At 44.1% G+C, this 17,431-nt stretch overlaps 1 protein-coding gene across 7 annotated transcripts in view; it reads left to right on the top strand.

Annotated features, from left to right (window-relative positions):
- The window catches only part of HPS3 (HPS3 biogenesis of lysosomal organelles complex 2 subunit 1), a 75,130-nt gene that overhangs the window by 16,301 nt on the left and 41,398 nt on the right, over positions 1-17,431 (top strand). For all 7 annotated transcript variants that reach the window (XR_009451886.1, XR_009451887.1, XR_009451888.1 and 4 more), the window contains exons 2-5: positions 10,108-10,605; positions 11,202-11,373; positions 11,474-11,559; positions 13,064-13,256. Coding sequence is in view for 3 of the 7 variants with exons in the window: in XM_059688188.1 (XP_059544171.1) it covers positions 10,108-10,605; positions 11,202-11,373; positions 11,474-11,559; positions 13,064-13,256 (949 nt within the window). In the remaining 4 variants the exon portion in view is untranslated. The remainder of the gene's footprint in view (positions 1-10,107; positions 10,606-11,201; positions 11,374-11,473; positions 11,560-13,063; positions 13,257-17,431) is intronic.

Here is a 17,431-nt window from a genome sequence, read left to right as displayed (position 1 = left end):
TCACAGATCTGGTTCCCGGGACCGGGGACAGCCTCAAGCACTGCCCCCGCCTGGCAGGTCATGGATCCGGGTCCCAGACTGCGGACAGCCTCAAGCGCTGCTGCCTTGCCTGCCGGGTCCCAGACCGCAGACAGCCTCAAGCGCTGCCCCCCACCCGCCAGGTCACGGATCCGGGTCCCAGACCGCAGACAGCTTCCCACGTTGCCCCAACCCAGCAGGGTCACAGATCCGGTCCTAGACCGCGGACAGCCTTGCCCGCTGCTGCCCTCCTTCAGTATGCAAATTAGCCGCCATCTTGTTGCTTCAGGGTGGGGGTCCCCACTGGGGTGCCTGGCCAGCCTGGATGAGGGGCTGAGGGGCCGTTTTCAGGCTGGCGGGCAACTGAAGCTCCCAACCTCTCCTTTTTTACTTTTTTTTTTTTTTTTTTTTAATTCTGGGATTTATTTACCTTCTATGGCTGTCCCTGGAGCTGAGAGCCGGCTTTAGCTCTGAGGCCCGGCTCCAGCTCTGAGACCTCGGCTGCTGAAAGCAGGTCTCTGGGTTTGTGTGGGTTCTATATTTGAAACAATGTTGCGGTCTTGCTGACTGAAGCCTGCCTAGCTGAAAGCAGGTTTCTGGGGTTTGTTTAGGTTCTATAATTGCAACATTGTTTCTTAGACTGCAACTCAGAGGCCGGCAGCGGTAGGCGGGGAACCTTGGCTTCCTCCATCACTGGAGCAAGCAAGCCTCCTGTTCGCTTTAGCTGCCTGGCTGCCAGCCGCCATCTTGGTTGGCAGTTAATTTGCATATTGCCCTGATTAGCCAAGGGGAAGTGTGTTGGAGGTATGGTTAATTACCATGTTTGTCGATTTTTAGATAGGATATGCATAGCCCATGGACAAACATTAGCGTGGGGAAATCCTGGGCGGGGGGGGGGGGGGGCGGGGGGCATGGAATGAGGTAGAGAGGGTCAACGGGGAAAAGGGGGCATTTGTAATACTTTGAACAATAAAGAATTTTTAAAAACAAAAATTAAAAAAGTTACAGTGATAGGAAAAAAAAACCACAATAAATTTTAAAAAAAAGAAACAGTTTTTAAATTGCAAGCATTTTATTGAGTCACACTATGCACCAATATATAGTAAAAAATTTACAGTTAAAAAATGTACACAGTTTAAACTGAAAGTTCACTAGTTGTTATATTGCTCTGACCCTCTTATGACTGTGTTACAACACAATATGGGAACCTCACAGGTATGACTGCTACTTGGTTCCTCATCTGTGATGGAATTAAACAGTGAATAGGCACCTACGTCCATTATTAAGGCCTATCTAGGCCTGTGTGAACTTGAATTGCAGTGTGTTCAAGCCATTCAAATAAAAGGCTGTTGGTAATTCAGTACTGTCAACACATCCTCAATAATTTATTTATATACTAAAGATAATTTTCTATTTTTAATACTCAAAACTTGAGCCAACTCGATCACAATTTGGGAATATTGTTTTTCAGATTTAGATCTGAAGTAACTATGTACAGCTATTCTTATTTTAAGGCTACTTCTCATAAGGCTCCAGTAACTGAAGCCCATTTGGAGCCTAACCCAGGGTTCACTTCTGGAATTTCCAAATGACCGGTTGAGCCTCCCTCACACCCAGGCCTTCAGGACAGAAGACATTAGGTTTACAAATACTCTGTGGAAAATATTTCTAAAAGGAAGAGGTTTTGAAAGGCATTTTATGGCTGCAAGATATACAAAGACTTTCTTAGATAAAGCCATTTCTATAGAAACAATCTCTATAGCAGTGATAGCAAACCTATGACACGCGTGTCAGAGGTGACACATGAACTCATTTTCTTGGTTGATTTTTCTTTTTTAAATGGCTTATTTTTCTTATTTAAATATATAAAATAAATATCAAAAATAGAAATCTTTGTTTTACTATGGTTGCAAATATCAAAAAATTTCTATATGTGACACGGCACCAGAGTTAAGTTAGGGTTTTTCAAAATGCTGACGTGCCGAGCTCAAAAGGTTCGCCATCACTGCTCTATAGGCATCTTTTAAGCCTAACTCCATTCAACCTGCTTCTCTGGAACAGAATGAGCAAACATATTGAACCTGCAGAGTATATTTAGGCATCCTACCAAGATCTCCAGCAAGAGAACAGATAGGTGCAGCCTCCATTTTTGTGGCCAAAGGAACCAGCATCAGGAGATGACTTGCCTCTTGAATGATAGCTCATTTTGGAGGAGAAGGGGCCGGGGCAGCCCCCGGGAACTCCGCAGTCTGCAGAAATGGGCTGCAGCTGCTTGCAGATACAGGAAATCAGTATGCTAACAGCAGCCTTTTAATGTAAGAAACATTCAAACCTGTAAAGAATTGTGAGTTCATTTGAGCCAAACTGCCGACAATTGCTGGGAAGCAGAATCTCAAGGCATTGAGACTGCTCCAGAGAACGGTGGTTTTTCCTATTTTTATAAATTATCAAAGGAGGAGACATAAGTGGGTTCCATGATATCCACTGATTATAGATTAGAGAGGTGGGGAAAGCAAAGTGGGGAAATTTCTGGGATTGGGTAAAAAGTAAAATAGACACATGCTTCTTTTACATAAGTGGGCATAGGATAGTTAAGTCAACAATTAACAGATCACAATAACAATGAGGGAATTTGTGGTCTCTGCCCTGGTGACCTGGTGCATTGGTTGTCCCCTGACATTCCACAGGTATGTTGTCTTAGATCAAACAGACAGGCTCATGTGGGTCCAAGTTCCTCAGCCAAGGACTTGACCCCTCCAGGAATTGGAAGAATACACGAGTGGCCATAGGTAGGTGGGACATGCTTTATTACGAACAAAGCAGGCAACAACTGGCTGGTCAGTGGCACCTTATATACTCACTCAAACAAAAGAGGCCTCGTGCCAATTAGAGGCATCTGTGTTACATTAACAAAAGTGGTTATCTAAGGGTGCGCTTGCGCAGTACGGTAGTGCTACTGCTGAGTCATTGCCCTCATGCATGCGTAGGGCAAAGGGGCCTTTAAAATAGTAATACTGCTGTGTCACTGCCTGCACACATGCATATGGTGAGTGGGCCTTAAACCTCTAGAGTACTCTGGTCAGGGTCCCCACAGTTCAGTTAAAGTTGAAGTTGATCTTTGTTAGGGAAGATATTGGCCTAGGACAGTGGTTCCCAACCTTCCTAATGCCGCGACCCTTTAATACAGTTCCCCATGTTGTGGTGACCCCCAACCATAAAATTATTTTCGTTGCTACTTCTTAACTGTAATTTTGCTACTGTTTTGAATCATAATGTAAATATCTGATATGCAGGATGTATTTTCATTGTTACAAATTGAACATAAAAAACATAGTGATTAATCACAAAAACAATATGTAATTATATATGTGTTTTCCGATGTTCTTAGGCGACCCCTGTGAAAGGGTTGTTCAAACCCCAAAGGGGTTGCGACCCACAGGTTGAGAACCGCTGGCGTAGGACATTATAAACTGCTTTTTAATTAAAATGTTTAATTTCAGACCATGCTTTGTGGTTACTTTAGGTCTCTGAGTTTGCAAGGCTACCATGCAGGTTTTCCCTGAGTCAGGTTAGCATGTGTTCCTTTTTCGTCCATACTTTGAATTTCAGCTCATTGGAAAGGAGTTTGTTTACTTAATAATGTTAGCTTATAGTAGGTTCTGCATTTTGAAGAACCTGGACTTATCCTCCTCACCACAAAGTCCTCAAAATTAAAATTTTAATAAAATCACTAAAATGGAATGTGTAAGCGCATGTTTGTGTAATTTGGAGGACATAGTAAACTGGGTAAGCAAGTTAGGAAACTCAGAAAGGAAGAAGGAAAAGATATATATCTGACTACATAAAAATTGTATGGTAAAAGATGCCATGAGCAAAGTCAAAATGTTATCGGTGGAAGTGGGGTTTTTGGAGTACCAAGAGGAAATGAGTTTCCTGAGGCCACCACTGGGTGATGGGGTTTCTTGGAAAGCTTTATTTATGATGTAAAATTAAGGGGATTCCCCTCCGAGGTCCCATCTCTGTTCACATCCCCATGGAAGTCCAACCATGTCCTCAGCAGGGCTAAAATAACAGCCACTGCCCATAGTTTCTGCTCCATATTAAAGTTCAGTCCAGCATCCTGCATGTGGTGTTCGAATGGTCATGGCCATGTGGCTGCTTAAAGCGATATGGCTATGGAGAGAGAACATGGAGCAAGAGAGCAAGAGCCAGAAAGAGGGAACTCTTTAGGCATTTTTAACCAGGAGCTTCTTCAAACTAACCAATTAACTTGCCAAGATTTCACAGCTGTTAGAGTCTACCCCCTAGCCAATACATTGTTCCCCAGTATCAGAGGCAAGCTCCTTAGCCAGGTACTTGACCCTTCTGGGTGCAGGAAACCGAAAAAAAAAAGCATGCGGGTACAAGTAGGCAAATGGGACATGCTTTATTACAATCAAAACAGCCAACAACAGGCTGGAAAGTCAGTGGCAACTTACATACAAGTTCAAACAAACTCAAACAAAAGACCCTTCTTGCCAAATAGTGAACTCAGTATTTCAGTTATGGAAAAGTACGCCTGCGCAGTGTAAGATTGTTGTGTCCTTGCTTTTGCACCTGCGTCTGACAAATTGGCCTTGGCCTTGAACATCCACTGTACTTTAGACAGTGCCCTCACACCCAGGCTAGACCTACAGGCAAGCACTTTTCCTATGTCACCTGACTTCTGTGTATGTGCCTCCCTCCCCTTTCTCCCCTCAGCAATCCAGTACCAGATAGGGGAACACAATGCTGTGTGAAAATGTAGCTTCCTTTATTAATATTAACTAGCTAGTTACGACGATAACAAAAAATCAAACAATAGACTACCAAAACTGATTTGCTCTTCATGACCAACAAAGTATTAATGTCACTTTTACCCAGAGAGCTGCTATTCCTTGATAAGAAAAATCAAACAATCCAGTAAAAAAGTGGTAATTTGCAAAAGAGAAATTATACATGGCTGATAAAGGAAAAGATGGCCAGTTTTATAAGTGGTCTGGAAAATATAATAACCATGAGAGCCCATGTTTCCCTCATTACATCGAGTCAGTGCTAGTGAGGGTGTGGGAAATAGGCATGTCAAACAGTGCTGTTGGCAATATGGGTTTGTATTATGTGATTGTGATAGTAATCTGGCAATATTTATTAAAATTTAAAATGTACTTGCCCTTTTGCCCAATGTTCTTTTTTTTGGAACCTACACCATTGAAACAAACCCCCAGTAAATAAATATATAGGTATTTTGTAGGTGGCAGGACTAGCGCTGGGTGTTGGACCCATGGCGTCAGACTAGATCTGGGTTCAGCAACTTCGGTACTTGAGTTCTGGTGAGGAAAGAATTCAGAGCCAAGACTATAAGAAAGCATCTTCTATATACTATTATATAAAAGGCTAATATGCAAAATGTCCCCTAGGGAGTTCAACCAGGAAACTGGGAGTTTGAGTGCTCGCTATGATGTGCACTGATGGCCAGGGGGCGACACAGGACATGGCAGGCGACCAGCGGCAGCAGCGGTGGACCGCTGAGGGAGCAAGGGAAGGAGGAGGTGGGGAGGCGGGGAATATGATCTAGGGACCTTTCCCGTGCACGAATTTCATGTACTGGGCCTCTAGTCTATACTAATAAAAGATTAATATGCTAATTAGATCAGATGTCTTCCGACTTTCTTCCAGACATGCTTTCAAACAAAGCCACAGAGGTTGCAAGGGCTGAGGGCCAGCAGCTGCAGTGGCTGTGGGGGTTGGTCCAGTGCCACGGTCCCTTTTGCAGAGGCCGCAGGAGAAGGCAGAAGGGAGAAGGCAGCGCTGCGGGTGAAGGGAGAAGAGAGAAGGCCAGCGCTGCACGAGAAGGCAGAAGGGAGAAGGGGGCAGTTAGGCAGTTAGGGGGATCAGGTCAGAAGGGGAGAGCAGTTAGGGGGATCAGGCTGGCAGGGGAGAGCAGTTAGGGGGATCAGGCTGGCAGGGAAGAGCAGTTTGGGGGATCAGGCTGGCAGGGGAGAGCAGTTAGGGGGATCAGGCTGGCAGGGAAGAGCAGTTTGGGGAATCAGGCAGGCAGGCAGAGCCAGTTAGGAGCCAGTGGTTCCGGGTTGTGAGAGGGATCCTGGAGAGGGTGCAAGCTGGGCTTAGAGGGACCCACCCCCATGCACGAATTTCTTGTAATGGGCCTCTAGTCTATATATATAAAAAGCCAGTGACCAGAACGCTGTAATGACCGGAACGACCTGTTGCTATGCTGCCCACTGCAACCAGCAAACTGGCCTGATTGGGGGTGGGGCGGGGCTGCCAACTTCCTGCAGCCACTCCCTCCAGCCCCATCCCCAATCACTCCCAGTACCCCAGTAGGGTTCGGGGCCAGCTGGCCAACCTCCTGCAGCCCCTCTCCCCAGCCAGCCCCACCCCCAACCATCCCCCTTACTCCAATAGGGGGTAGGGCCTGCCGGCAAACCTCCTGTGGCCCTCCCCCTGGCTGGCCCGCCCCCGATTGTCTCCCCCACCCCATCGGCTCGTAAGCCCTCCCCCTGGCCAGCCCCACCCCCGATGGGCCTCCACACTCCAATCGGTCAGGGCCAGGTGGTAAAACACCCACAGCCCCTCCCCCCGCTGGCCCTGCCCTCAGTCAGACCCCCCGCCCCAACTCTGATCAGAGTCAAGGCTGGTGGCTGCCTCCTGCGGCCCCTCTCCCCAGCTGGCCCTGCCCCTGATTGGTCCCCCTGACACCAATCAGGGGCAGGGCCAACCGGCCCACTGCCCACAGCCTCTCCCCATGGCTGGCCCTGCCTTCAATCAGTCCCCCCCATCCCAATCGGGGGCAGGGCCCGCCAGCCAGTCACCCGTAGTCCCTCCCCCTGGCCGGCCCAGTCCTGATTGGGCCCCGATCAGGGCAAGCCGGCCGGCCAACCTCCTGCCACCTCTTCCTCCTGGTAGTCTCCCCCTCCTGACAGTCCCGGCAATCCGCGTACACTGGGCCTCTAGTCCTATCTAATAAAAGAGAAACATGGTAATTGGCGTACGACCGCCACCCTTCCCATTGGCTAATCAGCGAGATATGCAAATTAACTGCCAGCCAAGATGGCGGCCGGCAGCCAGGCAGCTGGAAGCAAACATGAGACTTGCTTGCTTCAGTGACAGAGGACTCCAACGTTCCCTGCCAGCCTTGCTGGCCTCTGAGCTTGCAGTTTGAAACATTGTAACAATATAGAAGCTAAACAAAACCCCAGAAACCTGCTTTCAGCCAGCTGGGATCTCAGAGCTGGAGTTGATACTGTGTTTCGATTATAGAACCCAAACAAACCAGATACCTGCTTTCAGCAGCGAGGCCTAAGAGCTGGAGCCAGAGCTAAAGCTGGCCCAGAATAAAAAAAGAAAAAGAAAAAAAGGAGCGGTTGGGAGCTTCAGTCACCCCAAGCCTGAAAACAGCCATCAGCCCCCCACCCAGACTGGCCAGGCACCCCAGTGGGGACCCCCACCCTGAAGGGGGTATGACCAGCTGCAAACAGCCATCATCCCCTCAGCCAGGCTGGCCAGGCACCCCAGTGGGGACCCCCACCCTGATCCAGGACACCCTTCAGGGCAAACCAGCCGGCTCCCACCCGTGCACCAGGCCTCTATCCTATATAGTAAAAGGATAATATGCCTCCCGGCACCGGGATCAGCGTGACAGGGGGCAGCGCCCAAACCCCCTGATCGCCCTGTGGCTCTGTGTGTGACACGGTGCAGCGCCCCAACCCCCTGATCGGCCCTGCTCTGTGTGTGACAGGGTGCGGCCCCCCCCCCCCCCCCACGGGCCCTGCTCTGTGTGTGATGGGGTAGAGCCATAACCTCCCCATCGGCCCTGCCCTGAGTGTGACAGGGTGCGGCACCCCAACCCCCTGATCCGCCCTGCTCTGTGTGTGACAGGGGGTGGTGCCCCAACTCCCCTATCGGCCCTACTCTGTGAGTGACAGGGGGGAGCTCCCCAACCCCCTGATCGGCCCTGCTCTGTGCGTGACAGAGGGAGCTCCCCAACCCCCTGATCAGCCCTGCTCTGTGCGTGACAGGGGGAGCTCCCCAACCCCCTGATCGGCCCTGCTCTGTGCGTGACAGGGGGCAGCGCCCCAACCCCCTGATTGGCCCTGCTCTGTGCGTGACAGGGGGTGGCGCCGCAACCTCCCCATCGACCCTGCCTTGAGTGTGACAGGGGGCAGTGCCCCAACCCCCCAATCAGCCCTATCCTGAGCGTGGCTGAGGGTGGCATCGCAACCTCCTGATCTGCCCTGCTCTGTGCATGAAAGGGGTGGCGCCCCCAAATCCCCAGTCGGCCCTGCTCTGAGCCTGACCAGGGGCTGCACCTAGGGATTGGGCCTGCCCTCTGCCACCCGGGAGCAGGCCTAAGCCAGTAGGTCGTTATCTCCCGAGGGTTCCCCAGACTGTGAGAGGGCACAGGCCGGGCTGAGGGACCCCCCCCCTTCCCCCCGAGTGCACAAATTTTTGTGCACCGGGCCTCTAGTTTATTTATAAAATCACAGAGGTGGGAGAAGTAATTTGAAGAAATGGGCTGAGGAAATGTGTTATGGAGGCAAAGGAAGGGCCCTAGTAAGTTGGGAGTGAGGAAGGTGATGGTAATGCACCTGGTTGGTGGGGTGGTGCGGTCATACTGCCAGAAGGGAGAGCTTACTGGGTCCTCTGTCCTAAGAGTTTTAAAGGTGGAGATTTTAGTCCAAGGGAAGATCTTAATAGAATATTTAGCAGCTTTCCAGGTGCTTCCTTTCAGGTTTGTGGTCTCCACTGATGATTGGTCAGTGCCAGAGCAGGGGCTCGTCATCCAATGCAGCTGGTTCTGAGGGCAGTCATGGGGTCGCTGGTTTGGTTTTGTGGCTCTTTTGGGCCTGAAGGTGAAATACAACTGAGGCCTACATGTTATCTCTAGGGATGAAAGGTCAAGGGGTCCAAACTGCATGACGAGCATATGTTATGGGAGAAAAGGTCACCCTGGGGGCGAGGTCCCACCCTACTATTGTCTTTTGCTAGGCACACAGGGCTTTCTGCCCTGGTCACCTTCTGTACCTGGCCCATGGTCCTTGCTCTGCTCATGTCTCTCTAACTGCCTACCACAAGTATAGGTTTATTATTGCAGCGTGAAGTATAGTGGTTAAAAATACCCTGGGGATATTTGAATATATAGGGGAATTGTTGAATAAATTATGGCATACACACACACACACACACACACACACAGAGGCTATTATGCAGATATTAAAAGAATGTTAGATATCCATGTATGAACTTGGAGGCAAATATTTGTTGGTAATTGTTTAAAGTTGTAGAGTGTTAAACATATTCAGTGTGATTCCATTTTGGTTATTAAAAAAATGAGGCAAAATATCACTCCATGATCTATGTTTATATGAGAGAATGTGTAGAAGGGTGCCAGGCTGTATGTGTTACCACTGGCTTCTCACGGATTGGACTGCAGGGGAGAGATCATTATGTTTTTATTTTATATCTCTTTACCATTTTAACTTCTCAAAAGAAAAAGTAATTACAAAATTACTTTGTAATTTAAAAAAATCTAATAAAATCAACAAGGAGAAATTAACTTGGATTTAAATTTTATTTAATATGTACAACATTATACTATTTCTTAGTGTTGATATGAAATGTGACTTTTATGGGTGGGGTAGGGGCTGTAATATAAGTTCTGCTAACCTCAGAGTTCTTTAGTTTATACCTAATTTTAACATCACACGATACTACTGAAGTCTTATATCGGGGGAGTTTTGTTGGAGCTGTAGTAAGAGCTACAGTAAACACTTAGAGCTAATATAAGGAATAAAATGTAAACTTTCTATGTAAGCTACATAATTCATGGGTATCTTAAGACATTAAAATGGAGAGAGATTATATTTCAGAACCTAAGTGCCTAATGTTAGTTAAAAATATACCTATGATTCTGTTTCTTTGGGTTTTGTTCTGGTCAATCTTTAATTCAACCCTTCACATTTGGAATTCATTAGCAGTTCCTTTTCATGATGCAAGGTAAGTGGTTGTTTCTAATTACAAATTCTAAGTATAATCTTATTTCCTTCTCAGGAGACTATTTGGTAGCAATTGAAGAGAAAAACCAAGCTACATTTCTACGTGCTTATGTGAACTGGAGAAGTAAAAGGACTGAAAATTCTCGAGTGTGCATCCGAATGGTTGGACATAATGTGGAGGCACCTTTTCGAGAAACCTTCAGAGACCAGATGTCTATTGTTGAAATGCCGCTTTCTGAGACCCCCTTGTGCATTTCCTGTTGTCCTGTGAAAGGAGACCTTCTTGTTGGCTGCACAAATAAGTTAGTCTTATTTAGTCTGAAGTATCAGATCATTAATGAAGAATTCCCAGTATTGGACTTTGAACGTTCTTTAATTATACACATACATAATATAACTCCTGTTGAGATTTCTTTCTGTGTTGGATATGTGGCTGTCATGTCAGACTTAGAAGTCTTAATCCTAAAGCTGGAGTCAAACCCCAAAAATGGAGAGAGTGTTCATCACCATCCACATAAGCCCAACAGTCCAGTGACACAGGCAAATGATGAAGGTAAATGATGACTTTGCTTTCTTCTTCTAGGTATAGCGTAAACCTCTCTTCTGGCAATCTCTAAAGCACTCTGAGATATATATATATAGCCAAGCCACATTGTGTATAGATTGAGTTATTCCTAAAACATGGGATTGGGTTTGTGATCTTATTCTGTAGCATGCAATGCATTTCAGTAATATTTGTCAATAGAAATAATGGAGCAACTGTTCGATGAGAAGTTTGTAGTCCCAGTTCTTATATTTGTTAGTTGAATGAACTTGGGTTTGGAATACCATTTCTGAGTTTTAGTTTCCTCATGTATAAAACGGGGATTATAATGAATCCTGTTGTATTTGATCAGTTATTATGAGAAATAAATGAGCAAGTGCTAAGATTTCAGAACCATAGTGCCTTGTTAATACATGAAGTGTGTGTATGTATAAATAAGTAACATTATTCCTTGTCTATTTAATTGGTGGGAGATGTTGTGAAACATCATTTCATTCAAGTAGCATTTAGACTTGTTGAACTCTTTTTTGTTTTGTTTTGTTTTGTTTTTTGTTTTTGTTTTTGTTTTTTTTTTGTTGAACTCTTCTTCAATATTATTTTTTAAGGCACCAGTAATGAAACTTTGCAACTTGAGTCAGAGGATTTTGTGATCTGCCAGAAGCCCATGGAACTTCTTGGTCAAAATAGTGAACAGTCTGGAGTATCTGTTACCCTGGAGTCAACGGGATTAGATGATGAAAAAATAAAATATTTCCACGTTCAGCATCTGCTCTATAGGTATTAGGAAGTTTTTATTCACCAGCATTTAATATGTTTTACCTGTTTAAAGTACATGGAAACTAGATCTCTCTCCCTGTCTGTCTTTTTAAACTCACAGGCGTTTTGCTCCTGATATTTCGTCCTATGTCTTGTCTGATGACATTAAGTTGCATTCACTTCAGCTGCTACCCATTTACCAAACAGGTAAGTATGACCGTGATACAATGCAATGAGGTGAAAGGCTGCTTGGAGGAATAATAACATGTGTAATAGGTTATTTAGGTTCTTCTACTGAGCCTTCCTGTAGCTTTGGACAATTTCCTTAGCAAATCTCTGTGAGCACTAGAAAGGGAAGTTGTGTCTGCTAGGAGAAGCCATGGATAGGACATGACAGACAAATGCCATTTCCCTTTTAAAAAAATGGTCACTAGACCCAAAAAACGCTGCTATAGCTGATGTTTACTGGGTTCCAGCTGGGTATTTGGCAGACTTCTGTGATAGCTGTGAGAAAGGTGGGGATGGACTGAAGGAAGTTCATTCAGAGCAGTGTTTTTCAGTCATGCTGCACATTGGGTTTACTTGGGTACCTTTAAAAATAGTGATGCCCAGCCTGACCAGCGTGGCTCAGTGGTTGAGTGTCAACCTATGAACCAGGAGGTCATGGTTCAATTCTGAGTTCGATTCTTGGTCAGGGAACCTGCCCAGATTGTGGGCTCGATCCCCAATGGGGGGCATGCAGGAGGCAGCCAATCAATGATTCTCTCTCATCGATGTTTCTATCTCTCTCTCCCTCTCCCTTCCTCTCTGAAATTTAAGAAGAAAAGAAAAATAGTAATGCCCAAACTCTACTAGTATATGCTGGAAATTCTGACATAATCTGTCTATTATGGAACCTGGGTACCAGTATTTTTTAAAAGCTTCCCAGGAATGTAATGGGCAGCCAAAATTGAGAATCAACATTGGGTTCTATACTTAGTTCTGACCTGTTTAATATCTTTAGATGTTGCCTAGAGAAAGGTATAAATATTGTTCTGATTAAATGTGTTTATACCTTCATTTATTTTTTATTTGTTTTAGTAAACATTTATTGAATACTTACTATGCTGGATATGGTGCTGAATACTAGGGAATTAATAATAAGCAGAAGTAGGCAAAGTATTTACACTCATGGAGCTTATGGTCTTATGGGGGAGATAGATGATTATTAGTCAAAGCCCATTGCACGAAGATTCACGCAATAGGCCTTCCTTCCCCTGGCTGCTGGCACCGATTTTCCTCTGGCACCTTTTACTTTTGTAAATGTGATTTCTGGGAAACTTTAAATTACATATGCGGCTCACATTACATTTCTGTTGACAGTGCTAGTCTAGACTTAGTCTTGATCATAATAATACTAATTATTATGTAACACAAGTAGTGTTGAGTTCTGTTGAAAGGTACATAGAATCTGGTTGTCTCTTTTAGTAATATTAATAGCCATTAATGATTATTATCTAGCTCTGTTCATTTATTAGGAGTTACAATATGGTGATACTCTAATTATATCACTCCTTTTTAATTTCTTACTGGCATTCTTCTATAAAGAGCAACTTCCCCTAAAAAGCTCTTTGGTTATCTACTAATAGACTTTTTGGTCTAAAAAAGTAAAAATATTGCTTCCCTTTGTTTTCTGGCTTTATTGTTTGTTTGTTTTTTCTTTTTCATACAGATTCTCTTACTTCTGAGAGAAAAAATTTGTCTCAGGAAAAGGAGTTGCTGAGTCTCTTTTGTTTTTTCTCATTGCCTCATGTGGGCTATCTCTACCTGGTGGTCAAATCGGTTGAATTAATGTCAGTTTACCAATATCCCGAGAAGTCTCAACAGGCAGTACTCACGCCACAATTTTTGCATGTCATCACAAGGTATGTTACAGTTGCTGGCCTTTGAGTCACTTATTTTTCTGTAAATTCTTGATGAATGAGAATCTAAATGAGAATCGAGTGAACCAATATATAGCTCTGAAAATTAATGTATATATCTGCCTTTTGATGGCCCATACCTGCCCTTTTAGTGTAAATGTTCTGGTTTTGCCTTTTTTAATTTTCTGAGACTGGATGGGGATCTTTGTAAGAAAGAAGGGGGTTCTTTGCTGAGGCCCAGCCCCAGTGGTCCAGGGGTTCCCAAAGGTGTGGACGGAGTCTCTAGTCTCCGTGGATCTTCCTGTGCCTGGCTGAGGCCACAGAGAAAAGATCCTGAGGCAAACTGAGCCTTTATTTTATAGTGAGAGGTAAACAAGGTAGTGGTTTCCATAGTTACACAGTTCTTGTCAGTTTCACTTGTTTTGGCCACTTCCTGCACTTCCCTCAGCCCATTAGCTCCCAGATAAGATCTAGAGAGCCTCATAAGGTGAAGCCTAATTATGCTAAGAGGACTGTGCCCTCTAAGCTGGGAATAGTCTGTGACTTTACCAACAGGTCAGTCCGAGGCTTAACCCTATATCAGCTCCCCACAGTTCCTCATGAGGAAGATTTAAAAAAATATATATTTTATTATTTTTTTACAGAGAGGAAGGGAGAGGGATAGAGAGTTAGAAACATCGATGAGAGAGAAACATCAATCAGCTGCCTCCTGCACACCTCCTTCTGGGGATGTGCCGGCAACCAAGGTACATGCCCTTGACCAGAATCAAACCCGGGACCTTTCAGTACACAGGTCCATGCTCTATCCACTAAGACAAACCTGTTAGGGCCATGAGGAAGATTTTTATAAGGAATTCTAATGAAAAGTCAGTGGGGCCAGTCAGGGCATCTCTAGATTTCTTTTCCTATTTTTTTTTTCCAGTGCTACTATAGCTTTTCTGTATGAGTTGAATTATTCCATAATGATTTAGAACTATGAAGGGGCCAGAAACACTATCTGATTGTATCTTTCATTGGTGCAGATGGGGAAGTAGTCCAGAGGTTGAGATTGGTCAAGGTCATGTTGCTAATTGTTGGCAGGTGTCTTTTGAGTTGCCTTATCCTGGTTTGCTGGCATCTAAACTGGGGTCCTGAGCAGGACTTTGACCTCATTTCCTTTTATTTCAACTGTAAGTGATGCTTTTGGTTTTATTTCTTGGTGTTTTTTTTTTTAAGCTTAGATTATGAGCAAGGCACGTACATTTGGGCCTTCTGGCCGAGCAACTGTGAATAAGGTACACCATCTGCTTTCTAAAGCAACAAAATAGAGGGGGCCAGAGATACATAAACAGGGCACAATCACTAGGAGATTTGTGAAAAATGTCTTAAGACTTCATGAAAGTGTTAGGCACTGGGAGGAGAGAAATTACTTTGGCTGAGTCGTATGGGAAAGTTTTTTGTGTTTGAAGTGCAGCCTGAGAGCTAGTTAGAATTTGACAGATGGAAATTGGAGGAGAAGGGCATTATGGAGGGAAGACTATAAACAAAGGGTATGTTTTATAGTTTTGCAGGAGCAACCAATAATTTATTGTAAATTAAATTATTTTTTTAAAAGGATAGTGATTTTTTCTTTCTTTCTTTCTTTTTTTTTTTCAACTGAGTGGTGGTATCAGAATCTGCAGCAGGTGCTAGAATATATTTCAAACAGCACAAGATCCACCTGGGGATTTGATGCCCACTCCTAGTGTGGGTGCTCTCCTTTTCCCCCACTGTCTGGTGTAAGGAGAAATGCTATTGTGTGTTTCTTAAGTGAACATTGTGGAGCTAGTTAGTCTTTTCAATTTCCAAAGTGTTCTGTAGTGATGTAACTCAGGGCTTTGAAAATTAAACTAAGGATTTTTTAAGGTTTTGACCAAAGAAAGTGATGTGGTCAGAGCATTGTTTTAGGAAAATTAATAGTGGCCATTATGGAGGTTGGATTGAACATAGACAAATAAGCTATTGAAGTGGTTCAGGTAAGGATAATGAAGGGCTGAATTTGGGCAGGGCAGTAGCAGTGAGAAAGAAGAATGGATGGGAGAGGTTTTGGCAAGAGAATTAAAAGACTTGGTTTCGGATGGGATAGTTGGAAGGGGGACGCTTGAAAACCCCATGAGTTTTGAGCCTACTTTTATGAAAGAATGGAGGCTGGTGTAGTGTGGGGCAAAAGAGAAATTTGTTTTACATATTTGAATTGGAGGTGCTTAGGAAATATAAAGAGGAAATGTTAAGTATGCTTTTGGACACATAAGATTAAAGATTAGGGAAGAGAGGAAAACTTAGATGTTTTATTATGATAAAAAAAAAGAGCTGATTAATTTAAGTAGTGAGCATAGCTCCTAGAGTGTGTAGTAGAGAAAAGTAGTTGAACTAAAAGTCATGTTTAGGAAGCAAGAGGTGGAAGAGAAGAATCTTCAAGGATGTGGAAACCTAGGAAACTATAGCATCTCAGAAACCAAGGAAAAAATAGAGGGAGAAAGAAGGAATAAAATATCAATTTGTATCCCAAAATATTGATGCAAAGAGTATCCATCTTTCCTCCATCCTATTGCACAGATGTTACAGGACAGAGAATTTACTGAGTAGACCCTCTAAACGCACCCCCCCCACTTTAAGTGTAAGTCATGTGTTTTTGCAGACCAGTATGTTTATATACCCCAAAAAAAAGCAATAGAAAATAAGATTTTATCTAAGAATATAAAATCATGTAAAATGTTACCCTTACAGCGATGCATAAATGAGTCCTACTTCTCAGAGTCAACCACATCAACATGTTCCTCTGACTTAAAAAAAAAAAATACTACTACTATGATTTGTTTTTCACAGAAGTGGATCGTATATCCACTGATCAGCATGATTAGCAGCATGTCCTGCACATCTTTCCAGGCAGCATGTTTCAGTTCACTTTAATTTTTTACGGTACTCCTTTGTGCTTCAACAGTAGCCAGCAGCTGAAGTGGAGGGGAGCCAGAGGAGCCAGTCTTTTTACCTCTAGACCCTAACAGTAATCCACTACTTTTATTAGACCTTTGGTCATTCTGGCCCCACTGCAGGTGATGTTTTGTTCCCCACTGTCTCAAAGTACCTTCCAATCATTTTAATTCCTCAGAATGCTCTCTACTCCAAATTTCTAAGTGGTAGTGCTATTGTCATGATTTTAGAGGTCATGTCCTAGAACTTTGTGGAAATAGACAGAAATGGCAATGGGCTGAGGCTGAAGTGGAGCCCCAACAAACAGATGGAGAGAGCCCTGACTGATGCCCCTCCCCTACCTTGTGCAGAGTCTTTCAAGATTATTGTTAGATTTGCTTTAGTCTTTTGCCTTTTTATTTTAACAGAGTTCATTTTCTTTTTTTAAAATATATTTTTATTGATTTCAGAGGAAGGGAGAGGCAGAAATATCAATGATGAGATTGATCAGCTGTCTCCTGCATGCCCCACACTGGGGATCAAGCCTGCAAACCCGGGCATGCACCCTCACTGGGAATTGAACTGTGACCTCCGGGTTCATAGGTCGATGCTCAAACACTGAGCCATGCCGGCCAGATCAGAGTTCATTTTCACTTCTCCCACTTTTTAATTTGTTTTTTAAAAATCATTCCTGTGAATTCACTACAAGATAGGTTTTGTAGCAATTTCTAAGTTAACTGTTTTTAATGTCAATATTGCAGTGCTGAGTTATCCACCAGTCAGTCACCAGGCATCTATTGTGCACTTACTGTATGGGTCCCTATGTTGTTTCCACAGAATCAGCCTGGGGTTGTGGAAAGAGATAGAGGCATATGAGGAGTGAGGAGACCTGGGATCTAATTTTGCTCTATTCTCCAGGGAGTGCTTGTACCAGTCATGAACCTCCCATGCCCTAATCTTTAAAACAAGCTACTGGATTGATAATACTTGAAGATTCCATCAGACAGCCTCTGATTTTCTGTTCTACCACTGGATTTGTGTTTGCATCATCTAAGTGTGTTGTCCAGCATAATCCAAGCTCAATTTCATCCTGAAATGAGTGGAATAGAGATAATAGTCAAGAATTTGGCTTCTAATCTTGGCTTTGATACTGAATTCTCTGTACCTTGGACTGGTCCTAGTGCCATCATTTGTCTGCCAAATGAGGTTATTTGACCTAGATCCCTGGTTCTTAACTAGAGGTGTACAAC

This window comes from Myotis daubentonii, chromosome 3, assembly GCF_963259705.1.
Source record: "Myotis daubentonii chromosome 3, mMyoDau2.1, whole genome shotgun sequence".
In the NCBI taxonomy this organism is placed as follows: Eukaryota; Metazoa; Chordata; class Mammalia; order Chiroptera; family Vespertilionidae; genus Myotis; species Myotis daubentonii.
This window is presented reverse-complemented; position numbering and strand designations above follow the sequence as displayed.